The 16,370-nt window shown below is 38.2% G+C and overlaps 2 protein-coding genes across 15 annotated transcripts in view; one reads left to right on the top strand and one right to left on the bottom strand.

Moving 5' to 3' along the window:
- Positions 1-4,015, bottom strand: part of FTO (FTO alpha-ketoglutarate dependent dioxygenase) — a 240,029-nt gene extending 236,014 nt beyond the window's left edge. For 4 of the 9 annotated variants that reach the window (XM_054078942.1, XM_054078937.1, XM_054078941.1 and 1 more), the window contains exon 1: positions 3,890-4,015. Coding sequence is in view for 4 of the 9 variants with exons in the window: in XM_054078932.1 (XP_053934907.1) it covers positions 3,890-3,928 (39 nt within the window). In the remaining 5 variants the exon portion in view is untranslated. The remainder of the gene's footprint in view (positions 1-3,889) is intronic. The other 5 variants (XM_054078932.1, XM_054078935.1, XM_054078936.1 and 2 more) reach the window with 2 other exon arrangements.
- Positions 4,016-4,285: 270 nt separating this feature from the next.
- The window catches only part of RPGRIP1L (RPGRIP1 like), a 69,334-nt gene continuing 57,249 nt past the window's right edge, over positions 4,286-16,370 (top strand). For 4 of the 6 annotated variants that reach the window (XM_054078729.1, XM_054078725.1, XM_054078730.1 and 1 more), the window contains exons 1-6: positions 4,286-4,432; positions 8,530-8,619; positions 9,393-9,537; positions 11,861-12,159; positions 13,719-13,818; positions 15,874-16,017. In XM_054078729.1, coding sequence (XP_053934704.1) covers positions 8,532-8,619; positions 9,393-9,537; positions 11,861-12,159; positions 13,719-13,818; positions 15,874-16,017 — 776 coding nt within the window. In that variant the 5' untranslated portion in view covers positions 4,286-4,432; positions 8,530-8,531. Of the gene's footprint in view, positions 4,433-4,456; positions 4,719-6,632; positions 7,716-8,529; positions 8,620-9,392; positions 9,538-11,860; positions 12,160-13,718; positions 13,819-15,873; positions 16,018-16,370 lie in introns of those variants that run through there. The other 2 variants (XM_054078728.1, XM_054078726.1) reach the window with 2 other exon arrangements.

Raw genomic sequence — 16,370 nt, 5'->3', positions numbered from 1 at the left:
GACAAGAAGCTTATTTAACTGCAACTAAGCTGCTTCATTAACTTAAATTTTCCTATATACAGCTTCTAAAAGAATCTATTTAATGTGTTAATTAGAAAATTTTGTATGGTTTTATATCTTAAGAGGCAGAACAGTAAAACGAAACAAGAAGTTATCATAATATTTGAACAAGCAATGACAAGTCAATGTTAAAGTTTACATACTTCATTGCATGGCACATGTGACATTTTTCAGCATTAATTCTAAAATCATTCCTCTGGCCTTAAGTGCTCTAAGAGTACTCGCCTGTTTTTTCTTGAATATTTATATGTCTAAGCAACCTATTTTATCTCATAAATATATATGATTTTCTAGCCAGCAGAAATCAGGATGATGCTGGAAATAAAGATTTTTTTCACTAAAATCTCAGCCAGAACACTGTATATTCCCTTTTGCTCCTTGTAAATAAAATACCTGCAAAGCTTTGTGCTATATAAACCTTTAAATTTCTTTGCCACTTTGTCTAACATGTCTCACAAATATGAAATTGCACATTAATATCTTCGTAAAAGCCCTTGTGAATATTCAGATAGGTGCATATTGATGAATTTATTATTTGTATAGCAATAACTTTATTGGATTGGGGTCTCAGCTGTGCCGGGAGCTGTACAAACATAACAGTCTATAGAATATATTCTCAGTAGTCAGTTCTGGTTACACAGCAATGGGAATTAACCTAAATAGCTACATAAGGCAGTTGTGAACTCTATTCCAAAGACCTATCAATGTATTCCTTCTAAAAGTAAAAGAAAATAATACTTCAGACTAGCTGAGCATCTCATCTTTTACATAGTAATGACACAGAATCTTAAGATGCAAAGAGTGGCACAAGGAAGAGTATGAAGTTAGTTACTAGAAACTGGCGTATGTCACACTGAAACTTACCAAAAAAAGAAAAATCTAAGTCATTCTTGAGAACAGTAGTACATTGAAGAAGAACTTTTAGCTAACCCATGTATATTAACTAAGATAATAAACATTCTAAAAGCAAAACGGCTCTCTTTCCAAGTTTGAAACCAAAAAAACAGTCTAAGCAGACAACTAAAGGAGAGTTTACCCATCTTTGCCAGGCTTCTACCTGACTTCTAGCTTCTACCTTTCTACCTATAAGTAAACTCTTATAGGTAGAAATCTCTGGATTTACTTTCTATGGTACCTTTTCTTCACCCAGCAAAAGGAAGTTCACTGCAAGCTGACCAAAGTCTGACCAACAGCGTAAAGCAAAAAAAGAATCAAAATTAAAATTTAATTATTGCAGTTCATAGTAATTCTAAGTTAAAATAAACACACACAAACAAATGAAACATTCCCCCGTGGACTGTTTCATTAAAATGCTTTTCCAGCTAATGAGGAACATCTACACTAGCAGTTCTGTGTTATGCACAGAAGTAATATTCGCTAAGACCAGCGTGCTTCGCTGGGAATGCCCAGTCTTTGGGAATGCCTTTAGAAATTAAGAATAATTGCGTTCACTTAAGACTCAGAGAAGTATTCCATGGGACACAGGACATCCCCAACTTGTGTTTAATATGGCTGAATAATTAACTTCAGGCTATTGTTTCCCAACTTTTTTCAGACCCTCTTGCCAGGAACTAATTTGCATCCTCCTTCTCTTGGTTAGAACAGTAAATGCTAGCATAAACAATTTCATTTCTGCTACTCACTCTATCTTACTCAATCCAACTGAGTGATCTGCAAAGTGGAAATTGCTGTATGACAGCAGTGCACTCTAAAGAATTTCTACCACATGTACTTGGAACAGAAATGTTCTTCTGCAACAGCATAAATCAAAACTTGCTATACACATGAAAATCTGAGAGAGCTTGTCGCATATAGGAAACATTCCGCATAATTACAAAGCAAAAGCCAATCACTGGGCTTCTGATAGACAGCATTTAACTGTACACAATCATAGCAAAACAACTTCTATTCAGGACTTAATTCTCCAGACCAGAGACACTGCCAGGAGATACATAATCCAAGCCAACTTCTCTATCCAACCACTTCCCTCTCATTAGTAGGCCTCATAAATCTTACTCTCCAAAAGAGGTTGGGTTAACCTCACTAATATTTGGTTTGCAATGAAATATTTTGATCAGGACCTAAATGGAACTCTTGGCAGAACTACCGCAATAAATACATGCTTCCTTTGCCTTCAGCATTTCTCAGGTGAGCAACATAAGTGAACAGGGGTTAAACCTTGGGGCTTCATAGGCTGGTTTTGTTTCACTTTCAATGTACTTAAAGCTCCTCCCAAGCAGTACCCAACTTAGAACATCCCCCTCCAAAGGCACCTTGTAAGTATTCACACCTCTAAATTCTCTATAAGGATCTCTTAATTTTCATCCTTCTCTGTTTGTGTACTTACAACATTAAGCTGTGTCTAAGCAGTATACATGCACTCCAGTTTCAGAGTTTTTCTTATACATTGCTACTCTGATACCTCTTCAACTGCCTTGTCTTCCTGCAGCTTTTCGCCAGTGTACTTCACAATCCATCCTCTTAATCCCTCACACACAGCCTTGAACGATTATCTTATCGACAGCAATTATTATCTTAATGCAAATGATTCCTGAATATGTTTGAGACTTATTGCAAAGATAAAAGCACCTGGATGGAGAGCATAAACGTACAGGCTAAAAAAAAAGAAAAAAGGATGGATTGGATTTTTTCTGCAAGGTAATTACATCAGATTGGATGGGACTCCTTACATGTGCATGTGTTTTCACATACATAGAAAGAGCAGAACATAAATAAAACATTGAACTTACTGCCCCTCAGCAATGAAGGATAGCAGAGAGACTAATAACAAAATTACCAGGTTGGCCTTAAAGAGTTGTTAGGAGTCTTACTATGGTGAATAGGCTTTAAAGATTTTTTCTGTTAAATTGTTTAGTTGCCAACTTAGGTCAGACCTCCCCGCCCCTGTGATGAAATAATTTTTAATGTCAAATAGCAAATTAAGAGCAATACCAAACCCAGTACGTTCTGCATGCAAAGACAGGTGCACCAGATTACTATCCTGGGAAGATTTTTCAAAGTCGGCGATGGAATTAGATTTCTTTTCATCAACATCACTAAAGTCAGCATCACGCTTTCAAATAAGTAGCTTACTGCTTCTCTACACTGCTGTTCTGTAACCAAAATCAGTAGAAATACAAGAACTAAGGAGAGCTGCAGTCAAATATTATACAGTGTGGTAGAAACAAACCCTCTGCATCTGCAACAGCAAAACTTTCAACACCACAGTTTGCTTACACAAGCAGCGTAAACACACCTCAAACGTAAGCATGTCACAGATGGCACCAAAACACACCGTTAAGGAAAAACACGGGGGAAATGTTTATTTAGATGAGCCTGGCAGGGGGAGGAGTGCTTTGGGGACGCCGTGCATCATCTCAGCCAGCACGCACTGCAAAGCCAGGCAGCTGTGAACTTGTATAACACTGCGGAGCTTCCTGTTCTAATTAACCTATCCCAGCCTAGGTAGTAAAAAACTTTTATTCCCCGCCGCCGTTGGAGCCGCACGAGGCTTCGTTCTTCCAAGCTCGGAGTCCCCCATCAGCTGGAGCTCCGTAACCGCGGGTTCGAATCCCACCTGCCCCCGCCTGTCCCGCGGGTGCGGGGGCTGCTTCCCCCGGGTGCTGAGGATGCCCCACTGCCAAGCAAGCTTCACGGCCGGCCCGGAGCCGCCTCGCACGGGGCTCCCGCTCCAATCCTGGAGCTGCCGGAGCCCGGCGGGGTCACTCCTCGCTCTGCCCCTCGCAGCCCCGCAAGCCGTGAGGGAAAAAGGCTCGCCATAGATACGCTCCTCCAAAGTGAAGAGCAGCGGGAAGCAAAGAGAAGGTACCTTGAAGTCTTTCTCTCGCTCCCCTGCTCTCCTCTTCATGCTGTCACCTCGACCAGTTGCACGAAACAGCAGACGGCGAGACCCGAGCTGCCCCGCGCGGCTCCCGCCCAACACGCCACCGCCCAGGTGACTACAACTCCCGGCGCGCACCGCGGCGCCGAGGCGGAAGCAGGCCGGGAGAACCAGCTGCAGTTCCGCGCGCGGGGTGGAGGCGGTGCTCGATCCAGGCTCGGACTACAATTCCCATCGTGCATCACAGCAGGGAGACGGAAATGGGCGGTGAGACCCCGCCCCCTCCTCTGTAGTCCCGCTTGCGGGTCGGAGGCGGTGTTTGGCGTGAGCTCGGACTACAGCTGCCAGCGCGCACCGCGGCGGGGAAGCGGAAGTAGGCTGAGCTACTCCCCCGCGCCATAGTCCCGCACGTGGGACTGCAGTTCCCGGCAGGCGACGGGGCCCGCGGCCTCGGAAGTGGAAGGGCTTGGGTAGCAACCGAGGCAGTTGCTAACCGAGCGCTGGGAGCAAGCCCAGGGTTGGCGGGGAGCTGTGAGTACGGAGGAGGGACGGGGCGCGGGGGGACAGCGGTGCCGGAGCGCCTCGGGGCTGCGCAGAGGGGCTGGCGGGGCCCAGCCTGGAGCCGCGTCTTAGGAGCTGTGAGGCTCCTGCCCTCCCGTGGGAAAAGGCAGGGTGCCTCCCCGTGGTTCTTACAGCAGCCCTGTAGCCCTGCTGGGCTGTGGCCTCCGTGATGGCGGGAAGGCTGCTGGGCTCCCGCGGGGCTGTGCTCAGTGCCCGTGAGCGCAGGCGGTGCTGCCCGCCGTGCCCCTCCACTCGTGTAAGTTATTGCTAGAACTGACGGAGCTTAAGGAGAATTTGGAAAGCACTTGTGAAATAGCTTGAAGGCCAGACACGGTTTTTTGATTTTTTTTTTATTATTATTATTTTTTTTTCTGTGTTGCAGTATGACTTGCAGGTGTGAGAGATGCTTCTTCCCTCATGCTACAGCAGGATGTGATGCTCCCAGTTCCTAGTGTCTTCCATATACTCTTTTCCTTTCGACCTTCTAAAACTTCTAGCACTGTGACAGATGGTGGTTCAAAGATGATATTCACTTAGGGACGCGGTGTAGTGGTGGACTTGGCAGTGCTAGATTTACGGTTGAGGCTGCATCTCGAATTCTCTGTTCAGTTTTGGGCCCCTCAGTACAAGAAAGACATTGAGAGGCTGGATCACATCCAGAGAAAGGCAGTGAAGCAGGGGAAGGGTTTGGAGCACGAGTGTAAGGAGTGGGAGAGGGAACTGGGACTCTTTAGTCTGGAGAAAAGGAGGCTGAGGGGAGACCTCATCACGCTCTGCAGCTCCCTGAAGGGATGTAGTGAGGAGAGTGTTCTCTTTTCCCAAGTAACAAGCAATAAGACAAGAGGAAATGGCCTCGAGTTGCATCAGAGGAGGTTTAGATTGGATATTAAGGAAAAAAAATCTTTACTGAAAGGCTTGTCAACGTTGCAACAGGCTGCCCAGGGAAGTGATTGAGGTCTTTTAATAGACCTGTAGATGTGCTTAGGGACATGGTTAGTGGTGGAGTTGGCAGTGTTAGGTTTGCCGTTGGATCTTAACAGGTTTTTTCCAACCTAAATGATTCTGTAATTCTATGATGTGTATCTGTACTCCTACTGAGTAATAAATGAGATCATTTTGGATTACAAACCCAGCAAAGTCCCAACATTTATTGCTAAGGAATAAATGGAGGAAGAATGTAGGCTGGAAATAGTTTGTGATAGGCTGAGATGGGTGCTCTGTCTCTCCTCCCTTTTTCTTTTTTTTTTTTATTTTCCTTCTTCCCTGTACCAGAGAAGTGAAGTAGGATTTTGTTAAGAAAAGCTGTGGCCAAGACTCATTAAATTCTAATGTTGAAAGAATTAAATTAGTGTCACAGTTTTGAAGATTTCACCAGAAATAGTCTCTTCTAGCCCCACTGGCTGAGAGGTTTTGGTAATTTAAGTGATCTCTCCTCAGTTTTGCTGCATTTGAAAGGTGACAGAGAACAGTGTGCTTCTGAGAGTTATATAAGGATTTGGACTTAAAGCATGAGCTTTGATACTTCCAAGCATTCATATTCATTACTGCCTGGTCTTGCATAACACTACAAACTTGTACGCAAGTTTGTCAGATACAGAGGGTGGTAGCATCGTATTTGCAAGTAGGGTGGTGTAGGACAAAGTTAATGGTTTTTTTAACCTCAGTCACTATCTAAAATTCTTGCTTATACCAACTCAAAATTCTTGTAGGTTAATCCCAGAGATAGGAAAAACTTTTCTCTTTTTGTATGTGTATTTCTCTTTTGTTAGTTTTTTAGGAAAAAGAAGTGCTGAAGTGACTGTAGTGTAACTTTTCTAGGAAATGAAAAGTTGTTGAGGTTCAGCATGGCATGTGGATCTGTCCTGATGCAAACACAATCTTTTATCTCTTTTGCTTTATTATGCTTTATTGTAAGACATGCTGCACTCTTAAGTGCAAACACTTCTGTAGCAGTGTTGCTGTACAGTTGTGTCAGATTTGATCACTTTGGAAATGCTTTCCAAAGAAGTAATTTGGAACTCTGTGGAGCTTTTAGAAGTAAAGCTGGAACTATTGACTTCAAGGGAAGTAATTTTGTTAAAGTGTTCCTGATGGACACTGAAGTAATAGTCAAAAAGTAACTGTAACATATGTAACATATGATTTGCTGTTTGAAGTGTCTTTTCTAGGAGAAGCAGTATCAATGATGGTTGCTAGTGATTACTAAATAAGTTCTGTTGCTTATGAGGCAAATAAATTGCCAGGCCAAATTCTGAATTAATTGTATTATAAAGTAACTATATTTTGCCTCCCTAAAACCAGGAGGCAGCTCTGTACCATTTCTAGCTAAAAATATTCTCTTTTTTCATAAAAATAATTAATTTGGGGCTTATTTTCCTGTGGCTCATGGCGGAAAAGAAAACTGAATACTTGCGTTCCATCACTTTGTAATGAAAATGAGATCACTAAGTCTTCCTTTTACTTTTGAAAATTGTATTTAAGTTTTCGGGACTTTAGATTTATAGCGGCTTTGTTTTGCCACTTTTCTTCCAAGTCGTGTCATGATACCAGTAAAAACTTAAATATTTCTGTGATTTGCTGCAGGCAGTAAGGGATTAATACAAACAAGGGAGAGTTTGTTTATTCGAGGGACAAGCATGTGTTGTTTTGTCTTTGTTTGTAAATTAATGGATTTCTTTCACACTGAAATTAACAGGTAGATATCCCATAGTAAAGTTTCTTTAGCAAGTGGCAAATAGTGGAAACGAGTCATGTTTATATTTGTCTATTATTATGACAGAGCTTTTGAAGCTTGGATAATACTTTAACCTAAACTTGAATGATAAAAAGTTTAAAAGACTGAAAGCAAGAATGACTTGTTGGAAACTGAATTCCCATTAATCCTTTTCATCTCTTTCGGTCAAGGCCATAAGGAAATGTATTTATGGTAGAAGACTTAACTGGTAGAAGAAAGGCACATCTTTAGCAGCAGTTTTGGTTATGATAGAATTAAGAATTACTTCACAGAATGTCTGTGTGTTATGCTGTGTCACTTTTGTCTTTTGATACAGGTCTTTACTTATATCACTGTTAATTTATCATTATGTTCCTAGATCATTTTCTATTCATTAAGCATTTATATCACCTAAACAGTGTAACAACGGCGGGGAAAGACTGTCCAAAGGACTTAATATATCTCACTTCATGCTATTTCAGTCTTACTGACTCTATGACCAACGTATACTTTTCTGCACTAGAAGAGAAGAAAGAAAAGGTAGTCGTTAACAATTATCTTCATATATGATACTATATTACAGAATCATTAAGGATGGAGAAGACCTTTAAGATCATGAAGGCCAACTCTAAACTTAACAGATTACACTGAAACAAATTTACCACTTTCTCACATTAATACTTTCCTAATCTCACTTTGTCATGTAACTAAGCTTTCTGTTGCCTCAAGAAAGAAACATGTTCGGATTTATGAGAATCATTCATAGGAGGGTCTCTGTCTTAAAAAGTAATTTCTCTTATGACAGTGATTGAAAGAAGACTAAGAGAATGGTAGGCAATGCTGAAATGACTTCATAACCCTCAACGCCTCTGTTTCAGTCCCCTTCAAAATGTGGCAGATGGAATTACTCATCTACCGGTTGATGCCTTAAGCTTTGACCTGTCAAAAATGAACAAAAAAACAATTAAAGAAAACAAACAAAACACCTTCCATGGGTTCCCCTCCCACATGCACTTAGAAACATGGTCTTAGTCCAAAGATTGATGAAAACAGCAGAACTAGAACTTAAAAAACCCTAATTCTACATACATTAAGTAAAATTTGAGCTATTGAATAGCAAAGAAGCTGTGTTTTGTGCATGGATTATAACTGGCATAATGTTGAACTTGAAAGTTTAGATTGTCCTCTGAGTGATACAATTGAGATAGGAGCATTTACAGTAATGTGCAAGTCTGTCATTTCAGTGAATCTGTCATTACTTTTTCTTTATTTTATATGATGTATTGTAGTTGATTCTAATTTCACAGTTTGCTACAGATGGAGAAGAACTTAATTTGAGTTTTGTTATCCGTAGGTATGATGTCTGTTCCAGCTAGTGAAACTGGGGAGGACCTACCTGTGAGAGATGTGGGTCTGACTCTAGCTGGAATTGGAGGATTACAAGGTTTGTACCAGCTGCTACGTAGTACCGCTACAGACTTTGATCCATGCCTTCTTCATTTTCTTTCTAAAAATGTTTCTGAAATTCCCACTTATAAAATTTAAGTGCAGATGCCTTTAAAAATCTGGAATAAATTCTGAAAGACACTAAGAACCATTCTCTGTTCGTGTTGCTTGTGATAAGAGGAGAGTTGCTGTGAGATGCTAAGGACTGGAAATCTTATTGAGCTACAAAGCTCATCTTTCCAGAATAAAAGAGGACTTTTCTGCTGAATTGAGAACAGGGCCAGACCTACTTAACCAAATGGGAACCAAGAGGCTATGCAGTTCTGAGATGTTACTGAACTGCTATAAGAATGGAACTACTGGGCCTAGTCTTGTGTCTGAGTAAATTTAGAGAATTATGAGTTAATCTTATCAAACTGCAAGAGAGTATGTGAGCTTTGCAACAGATTAGAAAGCATCTCTGTGGTAATGATAATTTTATTTAAGTAGTATGTTTGACAGTACCTTGTTACTTGCTAAAGTATTTCTTTTGCATTGTGTAGTAGGTAACCAGTTTGGTGTACCATTTGTATTACTTTTTTTATCTGTAAGCAAGAGGAAGAAGGAAGTGATTAATATGCCAACAAATCTGAAGAAATCAATCAACAGACTCATAGAAGTGTAAAAAATCTAATTACTTGAAAAGGTTCACTTTTTTTCCAGTATTTTAGACTTTGGTTTACATGTTGTTTAATGTATTGAAGGTAATTTAAAGTTGTCTTATTTGATTAGAATCATCAACTACACAGAATGTGAAAGCTCGACAAGCTGTATCACGAATTAGTCGAAAGGAACTTGAAGACAGATTTCTTCGTTTACGGGATGAGAACAAGTTACTCAAACAGCATGCAAATAAGCAAGAGGACAAAATTAAAAGGTATAGGTTTTAATGTTTTTATTTATGCTCACAGTAACATTTTTGCCCTTTAAAGCCTTAGCAACAGGTGAAAAATCATGCTGATATCTCTCAGAGCACTTTTCAGTGTAGTAGCGAAAGTCACTATTGGAATTTGGTTTCATATTGATTTCTGTTTGTCACTGTGGTATGTGGGATATTTTTTGCAGTTGGTGGTGTTAGGTCTCCATGTGGACAGGTAACTGCTATCCACCACTACAGAGTTGGTACTTCGGGTTTATAGTTGTGCTGAGTACAACTATAACAGGTATTCTGGGAACTGAAGAACCGGCTATAGAAGCCTGGTTATTGATTAGAACTTTTGTCCTAGAATCAATGGCCTGTAAAGAAAAATTCTGCCTCTTATTTTTATCCTTCTCTGTTCTCCAAGAAGTTATCTGCCATCTAGGCTTTTATGATCTACTTAATTCTAAGTTTTATAATTATGATCGGCTCTACTTTATCCAGGCTAATAGATAACATCATTGAATAAGTCCCAAGTAGCACGGGGAGCAGAGTACCCAGTGTACCCAAACATATGACAGCAACCTTAGGCTTATTATTAAGCTTAGTACTGTGCTGTCAAACCAATCTGGACTCAACAGAACTGTTCATGGTATTACTGTATTCCAGCCAGGCTAATTAATTCAACAGCGCTGTGTTCATATTGTGTTGTACTTATGATAATAAAATCTCTAGCTTCTGGTCAGAAGCTAACCGGTTTATGAAAAGGTATCTGGAGATACTGCCTCTGTAGCTGCGACTATTTAATTCTTTTCTGAAGCCCAGAAGGTTCTTTCCTTTTGACTCAGTATTCAGTGAGTCAGGATCAAATTGACATAACTTCCATCTTTTTTCTGTCAGGCTACTACTGTCAAATACAAGATGGTGGAACAAGTTAATTGTTTACTTATTTAAACAGCGTTTCCTGTGTTACAAATCTTAGATGACTCCTCAAATGCACTCATCATTCACTTAAGTAAAATTACAGAGCATGTCCATGCTGGAGTATCTTAATTAGTATTTTAAGGCACAGAAAATATTAAATACGGTGTTTGTCTTGATTGTCAGAGAAAAATCTTAACCCTTCAAGCTAAATTTCTTTCCCAGCATCCCTCATGGTAAAAATCTCAGAATGAAAAGTTTGGAATGAATTTGCAATAAACGTACATTGAAAAAAAATAATCTAAAAACCTGCTTACAGGCAACTAACATTCTGTGACATCCTAAAGTTATTATGGATTTTTTTTTCGTTTCGCTTTTGTTCTTTTAAGTAGAAGCTTCTGTCCACAAGTTTGCAAAAACAAAACAAGCCCTTTAAACAAATTAAGTGTGTCCTTATTTTCAGTTTTCTTTCTGGGCCTGCAAAAATAGATTCACTGTAAACTAGATACAGATTTTGAAGATGTGCGACCAATTTTGTAAAGTCTTGAACTTGTCTCTCTCATCAAAGCCACCTTTTCTTTCTTTATATGCCAAGTTTTTTCCATTCACTGCTGGGTGTGTTTTCTGTTCTTGTATATTACATCACCTCCATGTGCCCTCTCTGCCTTTTGTTCTAGCTTACCAATGTTTATCAAAACTAAAGGAAATCAAAGGTACAACTCTTGAGATGCCAAAAGCAAAATTTGTATCCTTTTAAGGACAGATGAAAAACATGCCCTCTGTATCTGATTATATTCTTCGCTAACTGTTCTTTCTCTGAAGCACATTGGTGATATTTACCATGTATAAAATGGAGTATGGTAATGAGAAGTATTAAGTCTCCTTTTCCCGAGTACCTTCTTAAATATCTCCACCTATATATTTTAGCCAGTTTAGAACCAAAATATATACTTAAATGCTAAAATCCTAAAAATGATGATATGTCATAGGAATGTTGCATATTATTAGCATTCTTTCAGTAGTTGAATGTTTTGTGGAATTGTAGCCTTTATAGTTTGCCTCGCCACATCCCAAATCTGTAACTTTACTTAACAGCATGCAGAGGTTCCTATATAAGGTCATGCGTTAAAAATTACATTTAAGCAGCATATGGAGTAAATATGTGTCCTCCCTTTACTAACCTTAAATGATAAGCCTTAGGAAACTGTTATTTGTCAGTGCTATAAAGCAGATTGCTGCACAGTGGTTTCAATTATCTTCAAAGGGTTCTTCACAGGCAGTAATAGTTATATCAAAACCTGAAATTTATTATTCAGGTTCTATGCTGAAGTCTTCACAGTGATTATATTCCTTTCAACAGAATGCTTTTTATGCTGACTTTTCACATTCTTTTTCATCTTTTTTTTATTATTTTCCCCAGAATGACCACCAAGTTAATACAGCTTGTTAATGCTAAAAAAAAGTCTGAACAGGTTGGTGGCGGCCCCAAGCGGCTGGGTCGGGCTCTGGAGCTGGAAGAAATGATTGAGCGTTTACAAGAGAGAGTTCATGAGCTTGAGAAACAAAACGAGAGCCTCCGCAGCAAACTCATCACAACTAAACAGCAGCTTCAGATTCAAGGCCATAGGCCTTATCTGTACAACTATGTTCAGTCTCGTATTAACACTGGTCTCAAAAAAGTGAGTGAGGCTGCTGGCGTGCCGGAGCATGCAAAGAAAGGTATAATTCACCATTATTGAAAATAGGGGTTTAGATAGGTACCACTAATTATTGCTTCACTGTAGCAAGTATATGTTCTTTTCTTTTCATCAGTGGGCAATAGTACCTGTAGGCCGAAAGGTTATTCTTCCCTCTTTTCTTTGTATTTATTTATAGAGATCGTGATACCTTGTTTCCCTTTGAAGTCCTTATTTTGAGAATCCACAGTGGTAGGGGTAAAATGAAAGTACATATTTGAAAATGAAGTAGTTATCGAGCAATTTTTCTAGTAGTAAAAATCACCGGACATCCTTAGCGTAACTTATGTGGCTTATAAAAGAAATATGTGAAGAAGTTTAGCATTATCACAAAGTTTTACATGTGTAGGATGTAGGTTGCACATTTTTTGTTTAATTGCAAGGCTTGTTATAGCTTCTTGCTACACGTGTGCACAACACTGCGGACTTGAAGATTCTGTTACATGTGTGGACTTTTGAAAGCAAATACCACAAAGCAGCCATCTTTGATGCTTTTTCCTGTCAAGACTTACTGCTTAAAGCAGTCTCACTCTCGGTCCTTTAATTATGGTAGCTACATTTGGCAATTACACTTTAAAACATTTATATTGTCATATGAGCACTTGTAGAAGTAGTTGTACCCTTATACACTTATACACTATAGAAATAATAACTTGTTTAACAAAACAAAAGATAAAGATGGCTATGTTGGCCCCGATTCAAAACCGAGTCAGCAGAATTCTCTCCTAAACGTCTGCAAGCCATGGATCAGACTGATGGCCAGTTATTTGTGTTTTTTTCAACACGTCACCCTCCCACCAGCCTTTATTCTGGTTACGTTGAGTGTTCAGTTATATGAAAACAGAAGCAGTTCTCATGTTTTTGACAAGCAGTAAAAAGCTCTTGACTCTACTGCTTCGCTTCTTTGGTGTGAATATAGTGCAGATTTTGACATTTTAAATACACCTAAATTTTCACACTTCCTGTCATAAATTAGAAAGGTTTATTCCCCAAATCAAGTTATTCTTTGTTGATTTTTAAGAATGAAAAAATAGAGTAGGAAAATAATAAATTTATTCAGGCCGTTTCTCACTTTTCTTCACCAGGGACTTAATGTGCTTCTAAAAATCATAAGGGAATTATCTGCACTGCTGTTAAGAATGGTTCTGTAGTTACTTGTTTATGTAAATGACGCTTATGATCCTGTAAAGAAAGCATTATCAGAAAAAATGGTTAAAATCCATGTTTCTCTTTAATAGTGCTGATATTGATCTTCTTTGAAGGCAACATCTCTGTTCTCTGTGTTTAAAAGAACAATCTTCTAGGAAAAACTTATCAAGACACATTTTAAACATTTTTTAACAGTGCATCATGTGTTGCCTATAGTTCAAACTTTACAGCAGTTGTGTTATAGATAATCTGTTTATCTCTTTCCAATCTCTTGCTAATTTGTTGTAAAAACTCTTTTATAGCATCTGTATAGGATTGTACTGTATAGAGATTGTTGGTTTGTTAAATGCTTTTACATTCAGTGTGACACAGGTTTCTTTTCTTTGTTTCCAGGAATGAGAGTTCTGGATTTAGAAGCGACATCACTTAACCTTGTGTTCCCAGATTATGAACAGAGTCTGCTTGAGGATTCAAGGGCTGAAATAAGAAATTTGTACGGTTTTCTTGTTTCTTAATTCTTGTCGTTATAATTGTTAAAACTGGTGGTCTTCTTGAAGGAAACATTTATGTTTTTCAGAAGTTTTTACTTCAGGAAATAAAGTGAAGTTGTTGGGTCTGACAACAGCAACACTGGTAACAATGGAGAAGTGTCTTATGATAAGGAAAACAGGATCAGGAATTTAGAATGCAAAATGTAGATGCATGAATAGTTGGGTGGAAGTTAAAATTGATCTTCAATGGTGAGCTTCTCTTTTTTTCTTGGATACAACGCTGCTTAGCTCACTACTGGACAAAACTGGTAAAGCCAGAAAGAATCTCGGCTGCAAAATTGTTACTAGCGTAACTCCTAAAATGTGAGGGATAACCCATGCAAGTGGTAGTTGTATTGAATATGTTATGCTGATGCATTTGAGCTTTCACTTCTGCATTTTGAAAGGTGATTGTAGTCCACTTGCACGTTTGAACTGATACCGCAGCTCAGGAGGCTCTTGGTAAGATCCGTTATGTAGAGACTGCATGAGAACAGAGATGGGTTATAGAGGGTGGAGAAAAGGTAGCTGACATCTAATCTAAAGATAGAGTTCTGATTGGAACATCTTTCTTTTCCAAGTATATTGGAACCTGTTATGCTTTTTAGACATCTGGTTTTCTCAGAGCTACTTTGAGTATGTGTTTCATTGCATAATGATTTATCTTAATCAGATTTACTGCAGTATCCATAAATGTTTAATTTTTAAGAAATGGGCAAGCTAAGTATTCAAATTAAGCATGAATTAATGTGTGATTATGTAATTTGTGCTTGAAATTTTGTAAACACAATGATGTAGTGGGATAATAGGAAATAATTTTGCAGAAATATTCTTATAAATTATTTAATTAATAAATAGATTTAAATTATTTTCAGTGTTTAAATTGTTCTCTTGCTCTCGTCCTGTCTGAATTTAACCCTTGCCAAACAGTTAAATTCTTTTTGAATAATTTGCATTATAGTAGAATGTTGTTAATTAAAAAATCTTCACTAATTACATATAAATGGACTGAACAGTTACAACTTAAAAAAAAATGTTATAGTAGGATGTTGTTATTTAAAAACAAAAAATCTTGGGTAATTTTATAATAATAGGCCTAGAAAGGGCTATTTCTCCTATCCCTATCCCTTTTGAAGACTAGGAAAATAAGAGTTATTCATTAAGAGTGCCATGTATCTTGACGTTCACAATAGCTTTTCTCCTAAGACTGATCAAAACCTTTCTGTTGCAATGCAGAAACTATTCAAATAAGCATTTTTTTTTAGAAATTTCAGTCACACAAAGGTGAAAAAAATAATCAGTTGTTCAGAATGGTGCTCTTGAGTGCAAAAGCAAACACATGGCCACAAAACTCAAGCTACTTTAACTTTACTATAGGGATATGAAGTAACAAAGAACTGCAGTTTGGGGATCAAAAGCTTTAGAGTGGAAAAAAATTTACGTAAATTGTTGCTTATTCTTATTACAGAAAATGCTGTTGGAAAAGATGCCTGGGATTAACTAGTCAAGAAAATCAAAATTGTAGAGTTTGTGATTTTGTGTGTGTGTGTGTAAAGTGATCTAACTTGGAGTAAAAGCTTAAAAACTGCTCTTGCTGCTCCATCCATTGAAGATCTCATATTCTTCTGATAGCTAGTAATGATGTTTTCCTTTTCAGAAAACACTTGGTACTAATGGACTGGGAGGAGGGTACGTTTAATGTAGAGTATAAGAAACCATGAACAATGTTTTCAGCTAAGTTCTGCTAACCATTATTCAGTTCACATAAACATTCATTTTAAGAGTGTTATGTTGTGTTGTGTTTGATAATGTTTGAATTGTTTATCTATTTGTTGTACTATTCACCTCTTGCATGTGGTAAGTTAAATTCTTAAGCCTCCACTGTGATGCATGTCCTTAAGAAAAACAAATTTTGCTGAACGCTCTTAAAATTTTTGCTCTCCTGAGTATTCATTTATTTTTTTTTCTTTTATTAAATACCTGCCTCGTTTTGGAACGTATGATGCTTCTGCTTGCAGGGAGATAGTGACCGAGTTGCAGAGGGAACACATTGAGAAACTAGAACATGACAGAGAGATACTTGAGAGTCAACTAAGAAGGAGAGGAAAGGAAATTGAAGAATCTGTCCTAAGGCTGAAAGAGGAAGAAACAACAAGCCGAAGGTATTATGAAAAATAGAAATCTCCATGATGGAAGCATTAGAAGAGCTATATCATAATGTTTATATACTGCTGTGGAAATTACTTATTCTGTTAAGAAGTATGTGTTTTATTAGTTTTTTTACCTTTGGTGAAACTAAGTCAAAACTTTTTAAAAATATCCATGGAGAAGTCTAAGTAAGGAGATTGTTTTAATAATAGGTTGTCATGTTTTTTCACAAATAAACAGAGAGATTCATAATTACCAATTTAGAGAATACCTCCCTAGCTGATTCAGATCCAACTGAAGTTAAACTAATTAAATTTTAGTCATCTGTGGTTTCTTCAATAACTCTTAGAAAATTTTACATTCATAG

This window comes from Cuculus canorus, chromosome 13 (genome assembly GCF_017976375.1).
Source record: "Cuculus canorus isolate bCucCan1 chromosome 13, bCucCan1.pri, whole genome shotgun sequence".
Taxonomy (NCBI): Eukaryota; Metazoa; Chordata; class Aves; order Cuculiformes; family Cuculidae; genus Cuculus; species Cuculus canorus.
The sequence above is the reverse complement of the archived record's forward strand: the minus strand, read 5'-3'. Positions and strand labels throughout refer to the sequence as shown.